This window comes from Aegilops tauschii, chromosome 3, assembly GCF_002575655.3.
Source record: "Aegilops tauschii subsp. strangulata cultivar AL8/78 chromosome 3, Aet v6.0, whole genome shotgun sequence".
NCBI classification, from domain to species: Eukaryota; Viridiplantae; Streptophyta; class Magnoliopsida; order Poales; family Poaceae; genus Aegilops; species Aegilops tauschii.
The window spans coordinates 175,548,331-175,564,850 of NC_053037.3; the positions used below are offsets into that span (position 1 = coordinate 175,548,331).

The window sequence follows — 16,520 nt, forward strand, 5'->3', positions numbered from 1 at the left end:
GCTAAAAAATAACAGGTGGTGCATCGAGCACGGAAATGAGACTGCTTATTCTCGTTTTCTCATCATTATCATTGGATCACAAATGGTCCTATTATTTCACGAAAACTTACGTTTTCAAAAACTTGCAAATACGTTTGTGGAAATTGTAAGAGAGCGGCTTCTATGTACTACCTTATTCCAAAAGAAAAAAATTGGCTCTACTTGTGCAAAATTCAAAAAACAATCTAAAATGCTTAACGTCGCATTCAACGCCATCTGTTTGCTGCCCAGTCCGGCCCATGCTATTGCGAGCATTGGCTGAGCGGTCGTCTTGAGCATAGTTCTTTCAGCCAGATTTTGCTTTTCTCCAGCTACGGGCGTGATTCTCAAAAAAAAAAAAAAAGAAAAAAAAAGAAGAAGAAGCTACTGGCGTTACACGATTGGATTTACACTCACCACTCCACTCCACGCTCCTCGGTTCCCCCTCTGCGGAGAAGACAGATAGCAGCGCCGCCGACCTCGCTTTCTTCCCCGCCCCGCCCCGCCCCGCCGTTGGAGAAGCTGGGGCAGCCACGTCCACCGGCTGCCGCGGCACCTCCAAGGCTTTCGCTCGCTCGCATCTGGAGTGGAGAGGGCTGGAGGGGATACATTCAGCTTCAGCCGGTGCCTCATCTCTTCCCCTTGCATTATTGGTAAGGAAAATGCCCTAACCCGCCTTGCTTGGATAAAGGATAGCACCCAGATGCCAGCGGAATTGCTTGGATTGTTCTACTGTAGTAAGTAGAAGCCTGTTTCCCCCCAAAAAAAGATTGGGGTTTAGCGGCGGCACCACCATGTCCATTCCTTGCCCCCGCATAGAGGAATAGTATCAGGGGAACTTTATATGTTGCCTGCCCAAATCCCTTTGCCTTTGTTGCGACTGTACATCTGGTTAAATATAGAATTCTAGTTACTGACAGTGCCTTGTCATGCATCATTTTCTGACAGGGCAGTGCTGCTGTTGAGACCTGAATAAGCATGTTGGTCAAACGGAGCATCTTCGCTTCCTGCCCCCTCGATGCTTTTTGCCCGTTCATCATAGGTGATTTTCTAAGCCTTGTGCTTCTAGAAGCACTCCCCTGCTCTGTGTTTTGATCATCAGAATACCATCTTTAGGATTTTATTATAAGACCATTTCATGGTTATACTAGATAAGAGGTACTACTTTGATTTGGCGTAAAGCATGAGGTCAGTTGGCGGCCAAACAAATATGGATGGATATTCACAGCTTTTGTCATCCTGTGCATCTGGGAAAAAAAAACCCAGTATTTCTTGAGTTAATACATTGCATCTGCTGTTCCGAGCAACTACTATGCAATGAAAAGCTTTCTTGGATCAGTTGTCCACCCATTTAGTGATGAACAAACTTACCAAGTTGCACATGGCTATTATTTCTTATAGTGGGTTCTGTTACTATATCATGTGCCAATTCTTATTTGATAATTTATAGCAGTGTATGTTAGTTTGATACTGTAATTGTTAACTGCCAGGATCCTCTGCTCTCTTCTTTCCACATTCATACTGCCACAGAAATATGGTTCTTAGTTATACTATACTCGTGTATTCAGCATGATAAATCAACACAGTTATGCTTTTAAATTCATTTGAATTTCCATACTAGGTATCCCCTATTAAGCATATCCTTAAAATTTCCATTACTCTCTGCAGTGCTGTTGGCGGCTGCGTACATCCATGTGCCAGCCACTGCTATTGTTGCTGTTCCAAGTTCTCATTGTTATACATTCGACAGTGATAGCCACCTTGTTGACTTCGTATCCTTATAATCCCACTACTCATTACGCCTACTTAGAAATTACAGCAGGTTCTTTCATGTCATTATCTCCTCAGCTGTTGCTAGACACACCTGGCCGGGAAGAATTTTGAATACAATGAGGAGGTAATTTATCATATGTTCATTACAAGTTATTCTGAAAAAACATATAGTCTATTTCCATGTATCCCGTTTCACCGGAAGTGTATCCAGTTACACTAACACTGTGTTATCATTATCAGGGCTCAGTAACTTCTGACTTGGTTGTCCAGTTATGCAAAGATGTGCAGAGAAGGTCTCAGGCGGTATGTAGTATGTCATTTTTTGTATCAATGATCTATAGTGTTTCCTTCATCTTGTTTAAAGTTCGCCATGGTCAAATATTCCAGTTCTTAATTAAAAGGTGATGGAGTAGCATGACATTCTGCTTGCATGCTCGTTTCATTGTACAACCTCTCTGAATGCAGCATCGACATACATTGCCATTAATGAAATTGAAAATATTCTGAGATGGAAAATATTCAAACGGGGTGGGGATGGGGAGTTCCTTACATGGCGAAACTGCCTTATTCAATTCAACGACTCCATTTAAACACACGATAAATCTAGCAATCACTTACTAGCACAAAATGCTATAAACTGCCCAGTGATGTTTCAGTGTGTCAGGAGTCTTCGCACTTACATAGGCAAGGCATAAAATGATTACCACCATCGTTTTGATTCTATAAACATTCGCACACCAGTGTGCAGGCACGGCAGTTATACCTATGTTCTAAGGTGCCAACAACATAATATGCGTTTCTAGGGTGTAGAGAAGATACACTGCAGTATGTTGGGCATGTGATCCATTGAAATTCCCAAATAGGTGCTTCATTTAGTACGTTTTAACAATTATTTATAGTGAACCACACTTTCATAGAGAAAGAAATTAGCTTCATATAATTGTATATGTATGTACCCACATGTATGCAAAAATATAGAAATATAATATAGGTAGAAGCATAAGCTTATGTAGGTGAGCAGCAGTTCAACACGTACCCTCTTATTTCCAACATCTTCATCTTTCAGGTTCAACTATGTCAGTCATCATTTATCTGCTCATCTGTGCTCTCTCGTTTAGCATGCTTATTATATGTGAAAATTCTTGTTCAATTTCAATGTAGACAGTTTGATTTTTATATTTGATTATATTAATATATACCATGTTGCGATAAAGATAAATTTTATTAAATGAGGCAAATAGGACAATATATATCGACATACAGGTGGCAAATATGCAGGAAACCCCCTATGCAACGGGGTATTACACAAATAGTATATACATATCTAACGATTATCTAATGCTTTTGTCTTGGTCAATCTCAATAATTCTTCTCTCCCAGGGTGGTTTCATTGATTTTGGCCGCTTTACAAATCATCGCTCTTTTGAGACTGGTTCAAAGCTGGTTGACTACATCCAGGTAACACTTCCATAATTATATTAACTTTGTATGCGATAAAACAGTGCCTTTGATGTGTCATTGCCACATAGTTCAAGACGGGTTTACATCTTCAAAGTTCTGTGATTTTCCTAGAATGAGCAGGAGTAGATGGGAGGTATTGGCCAATAGCCGGTGATGTCTAACTTTCAATAGGTATCTCGTGTAACATATATGCTGTATATCGTACTATGGATAATAAGCTAATAACGTTATAATATACCAATGGTTCATCCCACACGGTTAGAAGCCTCTTACGTAGGTTGCATTGTCCACTTTTCTATTGTCATGCTAACATATGGATAGAAGGAAAGGGTGCATGGAAGTTACGCATCAGAGTACACTTGCAAACTTAATCAAAACATTTAAGTAGTGTATTGAGTTAAGGGGAAGAAAGCACAAAAACACTAATTTATTAAAACTATGTCTACTAGGCCGTGTAACAGACTAACAGTACTAGGTACTCTCCTAGGTTACTGGAAAAACCGTGTATAAGGTCGATTACATTGTATAATCACTATAAGGTGAGCAAGGTACTGGTTACCTGGTTTCAGTATCTTGAATGGAACTTAAAAGGTCATAAGGAGTGATGATTTACAGTCTCAAGTTTCCCACCAGTTATTTGTCGAGTTGGTGTTCCTTTCTGTTGAAGTGTATATGTGGATTGCCTAGCCCTTTCCATCAGTTCAACTTTTGGTTGCGTTGCCTAGTGCACGAAGCTTAACATGGTATCAGGGTCTAAGGTCATGCGTTCAAGTTCTGGCTTTCGCAATTTTTATCCAAAAATTGTTGTTTCCCCCTATGTGTCCATGTATACCGAAAAAGGCTCTCGCCCCGCTTTATATATAAAGCATCGACCAACAACAACCCGGTACAAACGCACGCCACCACAACACACGCACACACCCAAGGCAAGATACATAAGCGCTGAGCGCAGCAACACCACCCCAGGCACTACAAGAGCAGCCGGGTCCTCGACCGTGAACACGCCACCGCGAAGAGATGACGCCGCATATGACGAACCGTGGGCTCCAAGGCGGTGCCTTCAGGAAGGATACGACACCGGAGCGCCGCCACCGCCCGACCCGAGAGTCAGAGTTTCCCCTAGAGCAACATGACGGGCAATGATGGCCGCGACGACGCCTTCAAGAAGGGAGCGAGCTTCGCTGCCGCCGGTCCGTCCGAAGATAGGACAGGTTTTCACCCCAGCCCATACTCACCGCCACCGAACGCCACACCCCGGCGACCATGCCGCCCACACGACCATGGTCATTAGGCAGCACCAAGGCACGGGCTTTGCCCATGAGCACCGCGACACCACCACCAGGGCCGCCACCCCGGCATCCAAGACCTCGACGCCACCTCACCAGTAACCCAGCGCCACGCCACCTATAGAGACGGGTGGAAAGGCCCCGCCTTTCGCACCCCTGAGCTGCCCCCAACTGGCCGCCATCGGCCCGTCCTGCTGCCGGGAGCGAGACTAGCGCGGTCCTACCGCCGGGCGCGAGACGGGCGCGGTCCTGCTGCCGGGCGCGAGACAGGCGCGGTCCTGCAGCCGGGCGCGAGACAGGCGCGGTCCTGCTGCCGGGCGCGAAACGGGCGCGGTCCTGCTGCCGGGCGCGAGACGGGCGATGTACCACAGCTGAGAAAAGCCCAGTCCTTCGACGGAAGTGGTGCGTGGGCGACGGGGAGATGAATCGAAGGCCGCCGCACGCCGCCAACGCACGAACCGACGCCGAAACATGTCAGCCGCCGCCGTAGCCGACATGCCAAGCTATCGTGGATCCCTCCACGGCCGGAGCAGCAGCCACACCAGGCCACTGCCCATCCCGCGCCGCCCGCCGGACTCCAAGCGTTGAGTCCGCCGGGCACGCAGCCACTAGATCGGCCAGCGCACCGGTCGCACCACCTGCGCCGCCACATGCACCACCACACCTGCGCCACCACCTCCACCACACACGCGCCGCCGCGCCCTGGCCAGAGCCGGCCAGCACCTCGCCCCCCACACGGAGCAGCCAAGCTGCCAGCCGCCACGCCACCACCTGAACCTGGCCGTCGGCCACCCCCAAGGGCATCCGCCGCCGCCACCTCCCGGATCTGGGCAGAGGCACCTAGATCTGACGCCAGCAAGATCCCCGCACCCACCCCGGATCCGCCATGGGGGGAGGGCGGGAGGCACCGCTGGGACGCCAGGACGACGAGGGGAAGGAGCCGAGCACGAGGGAGAGCCGATGACCGCCGCCGCCGCTGAGGAGGACCGCGCCCCGCGACGCAGGACTCCAGGCGTGGGAAGAAGGCGCCCCGCCGCCGCCTACGTCGCACGGCCTTTGGCCGGCGACGCCACCGGCGGCGGCGGGGGAGGGGGTGGCGCTAGGGATGGCTCCCGGAGTCGCCCGCGGGAGCGACTCGGGGAGCGAGCTTCGGTGTTGCTGTTTCTGTGTCCATGTATAGGCCTCTCGTCACACGTGAGAGGGGGTGTCGAAGTGTATATATGGATTGCCTAGCCCTTTCCATCAGTTCGGACTTTCTACATTGAAGGTAACAAATTTAAAGGTGTACACTAGAGTCTTGAAGTCCAGGGTATAAACTCATCTTCAAGCTGATGTTTGAATTGGATGTAGTCTGTCTAGGCCAAAAATACTATAAGATTTGTCAATTCATTGTGAGGTTTATCAGTGCAAACATTTCCAGCAGAGTATTTCCAAGCTTTCTTAATAAGCAATCACTAAACAGAATATTTGTTAAAGCATCTTCGTTCTTTGCATAATTGCTCTAGCATCTTTTCTCATAGTAGGTTCTCAGCCTTCATCGTTCCTTAATCTGTCACATTATTTCAGAGATTTCACAATGGTGATTTAGCGAAATGTGAAACTACGTTTGAAGAGATGGGCCGTACTGCACAGGTTTGCTCTAACTTCGATGCGATACTTCGCTGTTTTCACTAATATTTAGAATTTCTTATTTTCTTGTGTAGTTTCATTTTAGATATCTGGATTAACATCAATGAGCATATTTGATATTTCAGGTCAACATTATGTGTGGACGATGCTCAAATAAAGTATGCAAAGGTCAGCTGTCTTTTCTGTTTACATTTTTTTGTTAATACTCTTCCACCAAATATGTTGCAACCTGGCTAAAGTAAAATTAGCATTCGGTTTGTTGTTAAAGCTCCATGGTTACACATGTATTTTTATCTGATTATATGCACGCTTAGGGATGTCTTATGGCATAAATCACTATTCTTGGTCACGTTATGCTAACTAAATCTGAGTTTCTGCAAACTTGTACCAAGTTGTTTTTAACACTTACCTCATTTACGGACACAAACTTTTTATGTTTAGGAAACCTTGGTGGCGAATAGTCAGTCCCTTCCATCTCGACGGAAGCATTGCTTTAGACTTTGATCCAGTCTCCAATACGTAGTTATATGCAATCATAATAAAGTTATGGAGAACTGAGCGCTAGCTCAGTGGCTAACCCGCCCACCTGCGTTCAAGTCCGTGCAGCGGACCCCGCTGGTGCTCTATCCTTGTTAGATCATGGAGAGATCTCACCTCCCACCTAAACAACAGACAGTTAAAGGAGACTCTTCCCCGCTTTAGCCAACATTTTGTATATCATATAACTAAAGTCGTTTTGATTATCAAGATTTTCATGTAACCAGTCTGATGCTCATTTTTTTTATGTTAACACATGTTCTTAGCCATTTTGCTCGTCTGTCTAACAATTACTACCTTGCTTAAATATTTATTGCCAGAATCATCAACCATGATTGGTTGACCAATGTGTTGATTCTTTTTGGGTGCATGCCTTTTTGCGGAAGAAAAAAATTTAACATTGATAGTTTTGCAGATGAACATGGATGCATTTGCAGAGTATCCTATGATGAAAGGATGTGCAGGTAACCATGACCGACTTTTATTTGTAGTATTTTTTAAAAGAATTAGTTCATTGATTTCTTTCTATTGATGTCAAAAAGTGAAGAAGCTGCAACTTCTTTCCTAATTTCTGTGTGTTTGCTACAAAAAAGAGCTGTTCACTTGTAGTTAAATGTCTTATGAAGTCTAGTTTTCAATCCTTGTTAGTATGTAGATCAGCTGACCACAGTCAACATGCTCATGATGATTTCTTGCACCTTGTACAAATGGGAGGAATAAATTTGAGTTGAACATAGCAGATCATTTCAGGCGAAAGATGAATGGGTATATTTTCTTAGTATGCACACTGGTAAATATTCTGAAAGTACGAAGAAAACAACTTTGGTGCAGAAAATATATAACAATGCAGAAACCACCAGTTCGTTATCTATTTTGAATCTAAAATGTTTTGGCTTTCAAATAGCCAATCACGGTCTTTTTAAATTATGGCGCCTCATAGTAACAGGTACTGTCACTGTTGTTATGTAGCATCATAGCGGGGTTAGACATATACATTAACCTTCCTGCACGACGATGACTATCAGCACTTGACACGGAAATTTGCGGCACACGCAGCACCTTTTTTTCCTTTTTCGAGAAAACGCTAGGCTTTACGTCTCAATGCATTTTTTCTGATTGAAAAACTGTGAGGGAGGCCCTGCCAGTAAATATTACTCCCTCTGTTCACAAATATAAGATGTTCTAACTTTTTTCTAAATCGGATGTATATTAACACATTTTAGTGTGTTTGTTCACTCATTTCAGTCCGTATGTAGTCCATACTGAAATATCCAAAACATCTTATATTTGTTAACGAAGGGAGTATTAAGTAAGAAAACATATTTACAAGATGGAGGGACTGTATAAAGAGAATGGGACAGTAGACATAGGGAGTACAGGGGAGAAGAGGGGACAGAGGGGCTGCCAATTTTTCTATCCATGAAGTCCATACTCCCTTGTGTTGAACCTATCTTTGACCATGAGCCAGGCAAAGCCTTTTAACTCGTAGTACAATTGGACTTCCAACTACACTTGATAACCGCTGGACACTGTTCCTGCTCTAGCCAATAACCATGCCTTCGCCTCTCTCAGCGTTGGGCTGCTTCTATATCCACCACGCTGGAGCATTATCAACGAGGATAAGCCTGTCCTGAGCGACGGCAGGGGTGGAATCCATGCAGCACTCTTCCATTCATGCTGCCTCATCCCCGTTTTGTGTTTCGTCCGTGGGAGCTTTATATATGCTAAAATTCTAATTCCCTGAATTCTATTTATGTTTGGTACAAGGAAAAGAGATGAAAATGTTTGATCTATAAAAATACGGCTCTAAATTCTCTAAAACAAATAGAACTGCAGCAGCCAGAACTTTGAGCATCATATACTTTTAAATGTGCCTGTACTGCTTATTTTCGCTGATCTGTTGCCTGCTTTCGTGTGCTTACGGCATTATTTTTCTTGTGTATGTTGCAGCTAAACATGTTCCCTTTTTGTCCAGGACGGTTGTTGAGCTAGCCATTCCTTGTCCTAAAAGAGGCCCAAGAGTTTTTAAGGGTTTCACTGTGGGCTTCCACCCCCGGTCATCCGAAGTGGTAAAGCTAGTTCTTTCTTTGGGTATTAATCAGCGATTAAGTTGATGTTACATCTCAGCTTGGTTCCTCTAGGTTTACAATGGATTGACTCAACTGGGATTCGAACAACTTCATCATGGGTTTAGGTAAGAGATCATATCAAAATATCCTTCCAATTTAATGAGATTAGGGGATTTTTCGAGCATAGTTGAAGTTTCAGTTTATCCAAGCCTTATTAAATGCCAACTAGGAAGTTTAACTGCTTTCATGTGAAAAAGACTATATTTGAGCTTGAGTCTTAAGAAGACAAGCACTAAAGCACTATACCCCTCCCCCTCCTCCCGCGACGCCCCCGCGGGCGCACGGGAGGTCAACCCTAGCCGCCGGCCTCCTTCCCTCCTCCCCTCCCTCGCCGCCGCCGGCGGCGGCGGGGTGCTCTTCTTCCTCTCGTGCGGGTGGCGAGGCGCAGGGCGGCTCACCCGGGCCTGGGTGCTGCGCTAGGCGCCAGGCGGAGCAGCACGACGGCGCGCCAGGGCTGGTCGACGGCGGCGGCGCGACGGTGGTGCGTTGGGCGGCGCGGTGGTGGAGGGCGTGCCTGGTTCTCCGGGATTGGCGAGGTCGAGGCTAGATCTGGGCCCGGGCGGCGCAGGCTGTTGGTCTCCGCCCCTGCCATGGCCAAGGCGGGTGGTGGTGCGCCGCAGCAGCGGCTGGCCGGTGGGCGGGCCGGCCGGAATCCGGAGGCTACGGCGGCTGGACGACGGCAGGCAGCGCAGTTGGGCTCCTCAGTGGGCTTCCTTCGCGATTGGCGGCGGTCCTTCGGGTCTCTTCTTGCCGGTGGGCGGGTGTACGTTGGTGGCCTCGCGTGGAGCTGCGTTCGCCGCCGAGGTGGGGCGACACATGAGGTGTCCGGTGGGGAGGCAGGCTGGAGGGATGGGAGGCACCGACGAGCTCGGGCCACCCGTCGCTGGCACAAGGGTGTGCTGGCCCGGATGCGTCTGCTCCCCCTCCTCTCCCGTTCCCCGACCGTGTGTGGGCCACGGCTCCAGCGTTGTTCGAGGCGGGCTGTATGCTGCGGTCTCTTCGGCTGGGTGTGCCCTTTGGCCCAAAGCCGGTCACTTTGGTCGGTCTTGGGGGTGTCTGGATGCAGGGCGGCGGCCCTGGCGGCGGGAGGCACAGCGTTCGTGGGCGAAACTTGCGCCTCGGGTGCGGGCGAGCGGCCATGGCCACGCGGGTGGGTGGTCGCTGGTGGTTGGCGGAGCTAGGATGCGTCGGAGGGGCGGGCGTGCCGAGGTACATCATTTGTCCAATCTTGAATTGGCCGACGGCGGCGGCGTCCGTGGACACCGTATCCTTCATGAAGGCTCAGTCGCGGTGCCCTTACTCCTTCGAGTTGCTCCGGATGAAAACTCGATCTTTGGGATCGGATGGTGGCGGCTATCAGTGGTCGTTCCCTTCTAGGAGGCACCATCTTGGAGTCCTTGTTCTGTCGTTTTCCGTCTCACCTCTCCTCGGAGGATTGGAGGTCTCCGTTGGCTCCAAGCGGATCATCCTCGCGTATGTGTAGTGGCTTGGTAGTCGTTGGGGTGGTGTGGCGGTGCTCGGCACCCTTGTATCTTGCCTTGGGTGTGTGTGTCGTGTGTGGTGGTGGCGTGAGTTTGTATCGTGATGCTTGTGGATCGGTGCTTTATATATAAAGCAGGGTGAAAGCCTTTTTCGGTAAAGACTATATTTGTACATAATGGGTTATCCTCAAACGAACTTCGAATTCTTGCTTGGAAACCGGTATCCATCTACCGCCTGATGGAAGAACCACAAGGTTCAAACAGATCCTAAGTCAGTTAAGCGCTACGGAATTGCAGTATGATACATGTTATTTATACTTAGCTCACCTTTCAAGAATCCTTTCTGTGTTTAGTTTTGTTGTTGATCTCTTTGGTTACTTCATCATAGTGAATAAGTCTGAAGCCACACTTGTACTGTCAACTTGAGTATATACGGTAAGACATGTCACCACATGTCAACTGCCTAAAGCCGAAATATTTACTAGATGTGGTCAAGACTTGATGGTGTATTAATAGCACTGAAGCCTGAAATATATTAAATATGGATTGAGTAGAGTCTAGCAATCAGAGCTATCTCTGATCCACATTATCTAAGAATTTTGATATGGTCTGATTCAAAAGCTTTCTATGCAGTTCTGATCCACATTATCTAAGAATTTTGACATGGATACATATAAATCATTGCAGTTCTGTTTTCTGTGCAGCTTTCCAAGTGAGCAGATTCACGTGTCTTTATATCTTAGCGCCATGTCTTCTCTCGCAGACCTAGTTGGAAAACCTACCATCAGGGTAAGGAAAAAGACTTGGGACTGTAAAAACTACACATTCTATGCCCTTATGGTTTTCTTTATGTTACCTTATTTTATTTTGATTTTGCACATATAGTTAGTTTTTCTTTGGGGTAAGTGGTGTCCCTTAACTTTGTTGTCGGTATTGGTCGATGGATGTACAACTGTTGTTAAAACCAGATGCTGAGAATATCAGATAACACTAGTAAACTACCCCGCAATCATTAGTGCTAACCAAACAAATGAGTGCACTGTTGTTGAAACCAGTAGCTATACCAGGCGAGTCTTGAGAGACTGCTGCCACCGTTGGTGCTAACCATATGCCTGTTGCATACCTTATGTGTTGAACTCTGCATATAATTTTCTTTTGTTTTTTACCACTACACAGGTTAATCCGATGAAAGGGCTTGATGTTATGCTTACAGGATCAGGGGCCAATGGCGCCGTGCCTACTGCCCTGTCTCCAACAGTTCTGAATGTGAATTGGATATGTTAGTGACTTTTGTCTCCACATACTGATGCCATTTTGTACTTACTATTAACAATTGAGTTCATACATTTTGTAGGTGAAATCATTCGAAGCAATCCATATGTGGTGAATGTTTCAATCCCAGTGGTGGGCTACGATCCAATCGAATTCACGCTTACCAAAGAATGTGGTTGGTTCTATTCAGACAATCACCAGCTGTGCATATAGATTTTCATGTATTGGAAATTGTTACATGAGCTTCACTAGATCTTGATTGATGTTCTAGAAATATTGCAGAAGATGGGTCTTATGCAAATCTCAGTTGAGATTGTCAAGGAGTATTAGTATTGGCCTATATTTCCTTCCTTGCACCCCATGTCTTGTGTAATGTTTATATGCCCCTTGGGCTATGCCATAGAGATAAAGTGCATCCATAATAGAGATAACTTCACACTTTCAAAGATTCAATAGGTTTAATTTTAGATACTGTGGAAAATAATTCAAAAGATATATATCGTAAGCATTATCTGAAGATTTAACTTGTGGAATGGATAAACATGTTGCAATCTCGACTCAGAGGTTGAAAAATGTTGCACGTCAAATGTATTTTGGTTGTGACAAAAAGTTGCTGTGTTTTCGTTAATTTACTTGTAAAATGGCAACTTTGTAAATTGGGATTATAATAGAACAGAATGACATGTTAATGATACTTGTGATAATTTGTATTATTGAGAACATATGAATAGCTACTGCAAGTGTTCTTATATAAGGAAAAATATTCATATGTCAGAGCAGTTTTACTGTTTTAATAATTTATCATTGTTCTGCTTTTGTACATGTGATATATAATATTTTAGGTCAGTTTTTGTGATCCTGTAAATTTCAGACTAGTTTTTTTTGTAATATCCGTTGTCTGTGTAGGTTACACACAAGAAAAAGAGAGTGATTCTATGAGAGGGTGGGCAACATTTGGAATCATTTCTTGCATGTATGTGTTTCTTGAACTTTAGAACTTTATTTATGGTAACGTCAATTCTATCGTGATTTTCTCTTATATTATTGCCATCATTGCTGTGTTGTTGCTACTTGTCCGTGTGTTGCTCCTCATCGTGTTTACAGTTCTGACTTATGTGCTCTTTGTGTGCAGATTCATTGTCTTTTCGAGCCTACTTTGTTGTGGGGGGTTCATCTACAAAAGTCATGTGGAGCATCAGGTTTTATTTTCGAACTTCATTAAACTTTTTGTTTGGCTATTGACATTGCCATGTTGGAAGCTCTCTTGAAAACATGGCACCTCTGAACCAATTTCAGGATGGTTTACATGCACTGCCTGGGATGACTACCGTGTCTGCCTTTCTGGATGCTGTAAGTACTTCAATTTGAATTCTGAGCCTCGTTATTTCCTGACCAAATCATTGACGATCATGCTAGTTTACTTACCTACTACTACCTCCGTTCACAAATATAAGATGTTTTGGATATTTCAATGTGGACTACATATGGACTGAAATGAGTGAACAAACGCGCTAAAACGTGTCTATATACATCCGATTCACAAAAAAGTTAGAATATCTTATATATTTGTGAACAGAAGTAGTACTTTGTAACCTAATAATCATTCATCAGGTTGGAAGACCAAGAGGCTACCTAAGAGCAGGTGATCCTAGTGGAAATCATTCAAGCCAAGCATCGTGGGAGAACACTTCTGTTACCACACCAGCAGCACAGAGGACAAATGATGGAAGATATGGGAGAATATGAGCCATGCTTAGTTTTGTGGAATTTGTCTTGTAGGTTTGCACTTTTTACTCATTTTACTTGGTCTTTATTAATATCTTTTTCTTGTATATATGTAACTGCATCTGAAATCAGCTCTCCGAGTTTTCGTCTTTGCATCTTCCATCGAAATAAACCAAATGTTTCAGAGCAAAAGAAGACGAGATATCTTTCATTGAAAGGAATAAAATTACATTTCTGAATGAAAAATCAATCTGAGGCCACATTTCAAACTATGTCACCAAACATTAGCAGGATGACATTTAAATGACAAACCGTGGAAATCACAAGCAAAGGAACCCATGGAACTTGTTGACTAGCGAACATGATTAACCCTGCGGCAGTTCATACGGATTTCTCCGTCAGAACCCAAGAGGGGATTTGTGTTCCCCATCTTGATTATCGAGTTCATGTAGTGTTCAAAGAACAAGGACTCATTTTCTGCGTAACTTTTGACCAGGTGTGCTATTTCTGGGTCTTTTCCGGTCCACAAAACCTGATCTGAATTAAGAAGACCTCTTCCCTCCACTATCAACTTGTAATAGCTGTTGTCGAATTTCGGAGGGCTGGCAAAGTCTAGCGGGCTGATGTTGTTATCACCTCCGGTGCATGGGCAGACTGATGCCAGTTTGTGATAGAACCTTTTCTCCAGTGTCATGTCCGGTTTGTTATCTCTATGCTGATTGTAGAGCCGTTGTTTGAAACTAACACATCTGGCCATTCCAATGGTGTGGCTACCTGTTGGAATGCAGCAAGATGGAAGGTGTCATTGATAGGAGAACATGCTGACCTGATACTTGGCCAGCGGTATCAACTATTTTCGTGGTGTTAAATTTGAAATTGCACTGCTGGTTTCAAGGCCTGCAATGGTGATCTAACTGGAACACCTAATATGATTATTATGATCTAAAGCCTTTTATTACTTTTATGTTGTCCCAGTCATCTCTTTCCAGCAGATACATTACTTACAACTTTATGCTCTTTTGTTTATCCACTGCATGTTTTTTCTTACTGTTATCTCAAGCTTAAGTTTATGACAGGAAGCCAGTGTACAACCGTGCCATTTCTAGGCTATTTGACTCCCCTAACAAACCCTTTTGTTTTACGACTTTACCTCAAATGTGTACTACTTCGAACATTGAAAAGGTGATATACCTGATAGTGCTACAAGGTCCGTTTTATCCAGTCCTTGCCTTCCGAAGAATTTTACAAGACGATGTAGTGTTGCATTGGGTGGAGGCAGGTTCTTATTTGCTAGCTTCATATATGCTGTCTTTGAATCCCTCCTTCCCAGTGGGAGTTCCCAGTATGGCCCACCACTCTGTCATATCAAATATGTCTTAACAACATGACAACATATTTAATTGAGAACATCAGTAGTTTTCAGTCTTCTATTCCTCTTAAATACGATAACGTAATGTAGTTTTCCCCCACTACAGAAGCAGTCTAGCAAAGGTTTATATTATTTCTTTATAAAACGAGCACATGTTTATATAACATGGAAAAACCAGATACTTACCAATACTGTTGAACCTCTGGCAGCTAGGGCAATAGTATCAGCACAAGAGACTGTGTGTGGGCATGCTTCTTCTAGTGCCGCTTTAATCTCATCTATGACTTCAAATCCTCTAATAGAATTCTTGTTGGGAAGAGCGTTTTTCTCGCTTGCCACTGCCTTGCTGTCATCAAGCAGAACTGATGCATCGCAACCCTGAAATTTGCCGAAAATATTTTTCTTTATCTATAATAGCTGAACTAACCATGAGTGGTTGTAGTAGCAGCTGAAATCATGGTGTTCCCGGTTATCAAGGAAATGCACAATTTAAACTTATGGTGAACACTGTGGTTGTAGGAATGTTGTTTACTAGTTGATGTGCATTTGAGCCGTGCTTAATAGTAATAATTACCTGAACAAAGCAGTCGTGGAAAAGGAGCCTGAGAAGGGACGCGGCGATGCGCGGTTCCTTGGTGATCGCCTTCTTCAGGACGGAGACTACAATCTCATCAGCTTGCGGGCATGTGGACCTGTAGAAATGTGGAGAAAGGCTTGGCTTTGGACTGTGTCCAGTTGGATGGGCACCCTCACCCTCATGGTGAGCAGGGAAGAAGGCAAGGGAGGCTGAGAAGTAGAAAGATGCAATGAGGATTGCGCCAAGGCATCTCTTGGATGATGAACCCATTAGCTTTGATGCAATGCTGCTGTGATTTGGTTCTTGCACACTGCTTCCATTTTATAGAACTAGTACGTACTAATGTGATTCAAGTTGGACCGCATGCATCGTTCCATCCACTCCACCTGCATGTGGTAAGATTAGGAACCATGTATGTGCTTCAGGTGTACCTGATCTAGAGAGAGCTTTTGTTTTAGTTCCCTGATCATTTTCCACTATCTCGTGTTCTAAACCATTGCCTACTTTTTTTTTTTTTTGCGAGGAAAACCATTGCCTACTTTCTCCTATGATTGGTCTGGTTCCAAATGGAGAGCGACGGCAATTGTTTCTTTTAGTATATGGATATGGTTTGTGCATGGGCAGCATTCATTAGAGGTTTTGCTTTGTTGGGAACGGAAAGTGTAACGCATCTGCTCCACCTAGTTTATCTTAATCATACCAGTTATAATGAATGCAGAATGATGGTATCGGCTGCACCTACTCCAAATGATCCTTGGTCGATGGGACAAGCGGAAGGAAAAGGGCATCAAGTAATTTTGAGGAGACCTCCATTGAATTGCATGGCAATATATGCCAAAGGAGCACGTAGTAAATTGTTAATGTTATCATGTGCGTGCATGTCACCTCAGCCAGGACGAGGCTAGGAATTGAGGTTAGGTAAGGCCTGGACTTGCATTGACGTGCTGATACCACGACATGTGGGGGTTAGTACTACTAGTAGAACTGTAGAAGAAACAAGCCGTGTCTGACTGTCCGGCATTAAAGGGCGCGCCGGAAATTCTGGTTACACTGGCCGGCGTGAGCTCTGCCCTGCCTGCTTCCGATGGCGCAGCTTCTTGGGAGAGTTAAGTGCAAGAAATCACAAACGAGAACTGCTACACGTACGACTAATTTCGTACTATGTACGTACGACAGTGGTCAGCAGCCGTTCGATCAGTAGGACGAGCGAGATCATGTCGTACGAAAATCGTACGCACTGTTCATCGTATGCACAGCAATTTC

General features: G+C 44.9%; 2 protein-coding genes across 10 annotated transcripts; one reads left to right on the top strand and one right to left on the bottom strand.

Annotated features, from left to right (window-relative positions):
* The first annotated feature begins 312 nt into the window (after positions 1-312).
* On the top strand, positions 313-16,244 carry LOC109739312 (uncharacterized). Of its 9 annotated transcripts, none has more exons than XM_040403742.3 (19): positions 313-671; positions 967-1,060; positions 1,687-1,790; positions 1,877-1,915; positions 2,032-2,094; positions 3,172-3,249; positions 6,105-6,170; positions 6,293-6,335; positions 7,120-7,168; positions 8,680-8,773; positions 8,846-8,898; positions 11,019-11,103; positions 11,491-11,593; positions 11,669-11,761; positions 12,493-12,559; positions 12,719-12,785; positions 12,883-12,936; positions 13,198-13,365; positions 15,976-16,244. In XM_040403742.3, the coding sequence occupies exons 2-18, from the start codon at positions 997-999 to the stop codon at positions 13,330-13,332; spliced, it is 1,257 nt and encodes a 418-aa protein (XP_040259676.1). In that variant the 5' UTR covers positions 313-671; positions 967-996; the 3' UTR covers positions 13,333-13,365; positions 15,976-16,244. The 9 variants fall into 9 exon arrangements, with proteins under 9 accessions (XP_040259676.1, XP_020153985.1, XP_020153986.1 ...); XM_020298396.3 differs by lacking the exon at positions 15,976-16,244 and adding an exon at positions 15,268-15,733; XM_020298397.3 differs by lacking the exon at positions 15,976-16,244 and adding an exon at positions 15,268-15,733 and having other exon boundaries at positions 13,198-13,361.
* LOC109739314 (peroxidase 9) lies at positions 13,384-15,535 on the bottom strand. The gene is made up of 4 exons (XM_020298400.4): positions 15,255-15,535; positions 14,867-15,058; positions 14,503-14,668; positions 13,384-14,085 (listed from the first exon to the last, which is right to left on the bottom strand). Exons 1-4 carry the CDS (start codon positions 15,525-15,527, stop codon positions 13,664-13,666), a joined length of 1,053 nt encoding a protein of 350 aa, XP_020153989.3. The 5' UTR covers positions 15,528-15,535; the 3' UTR covers positions 13,384-13,663.
* Positions 16,245-16,520: the final 276 nt, after the last annotated feature.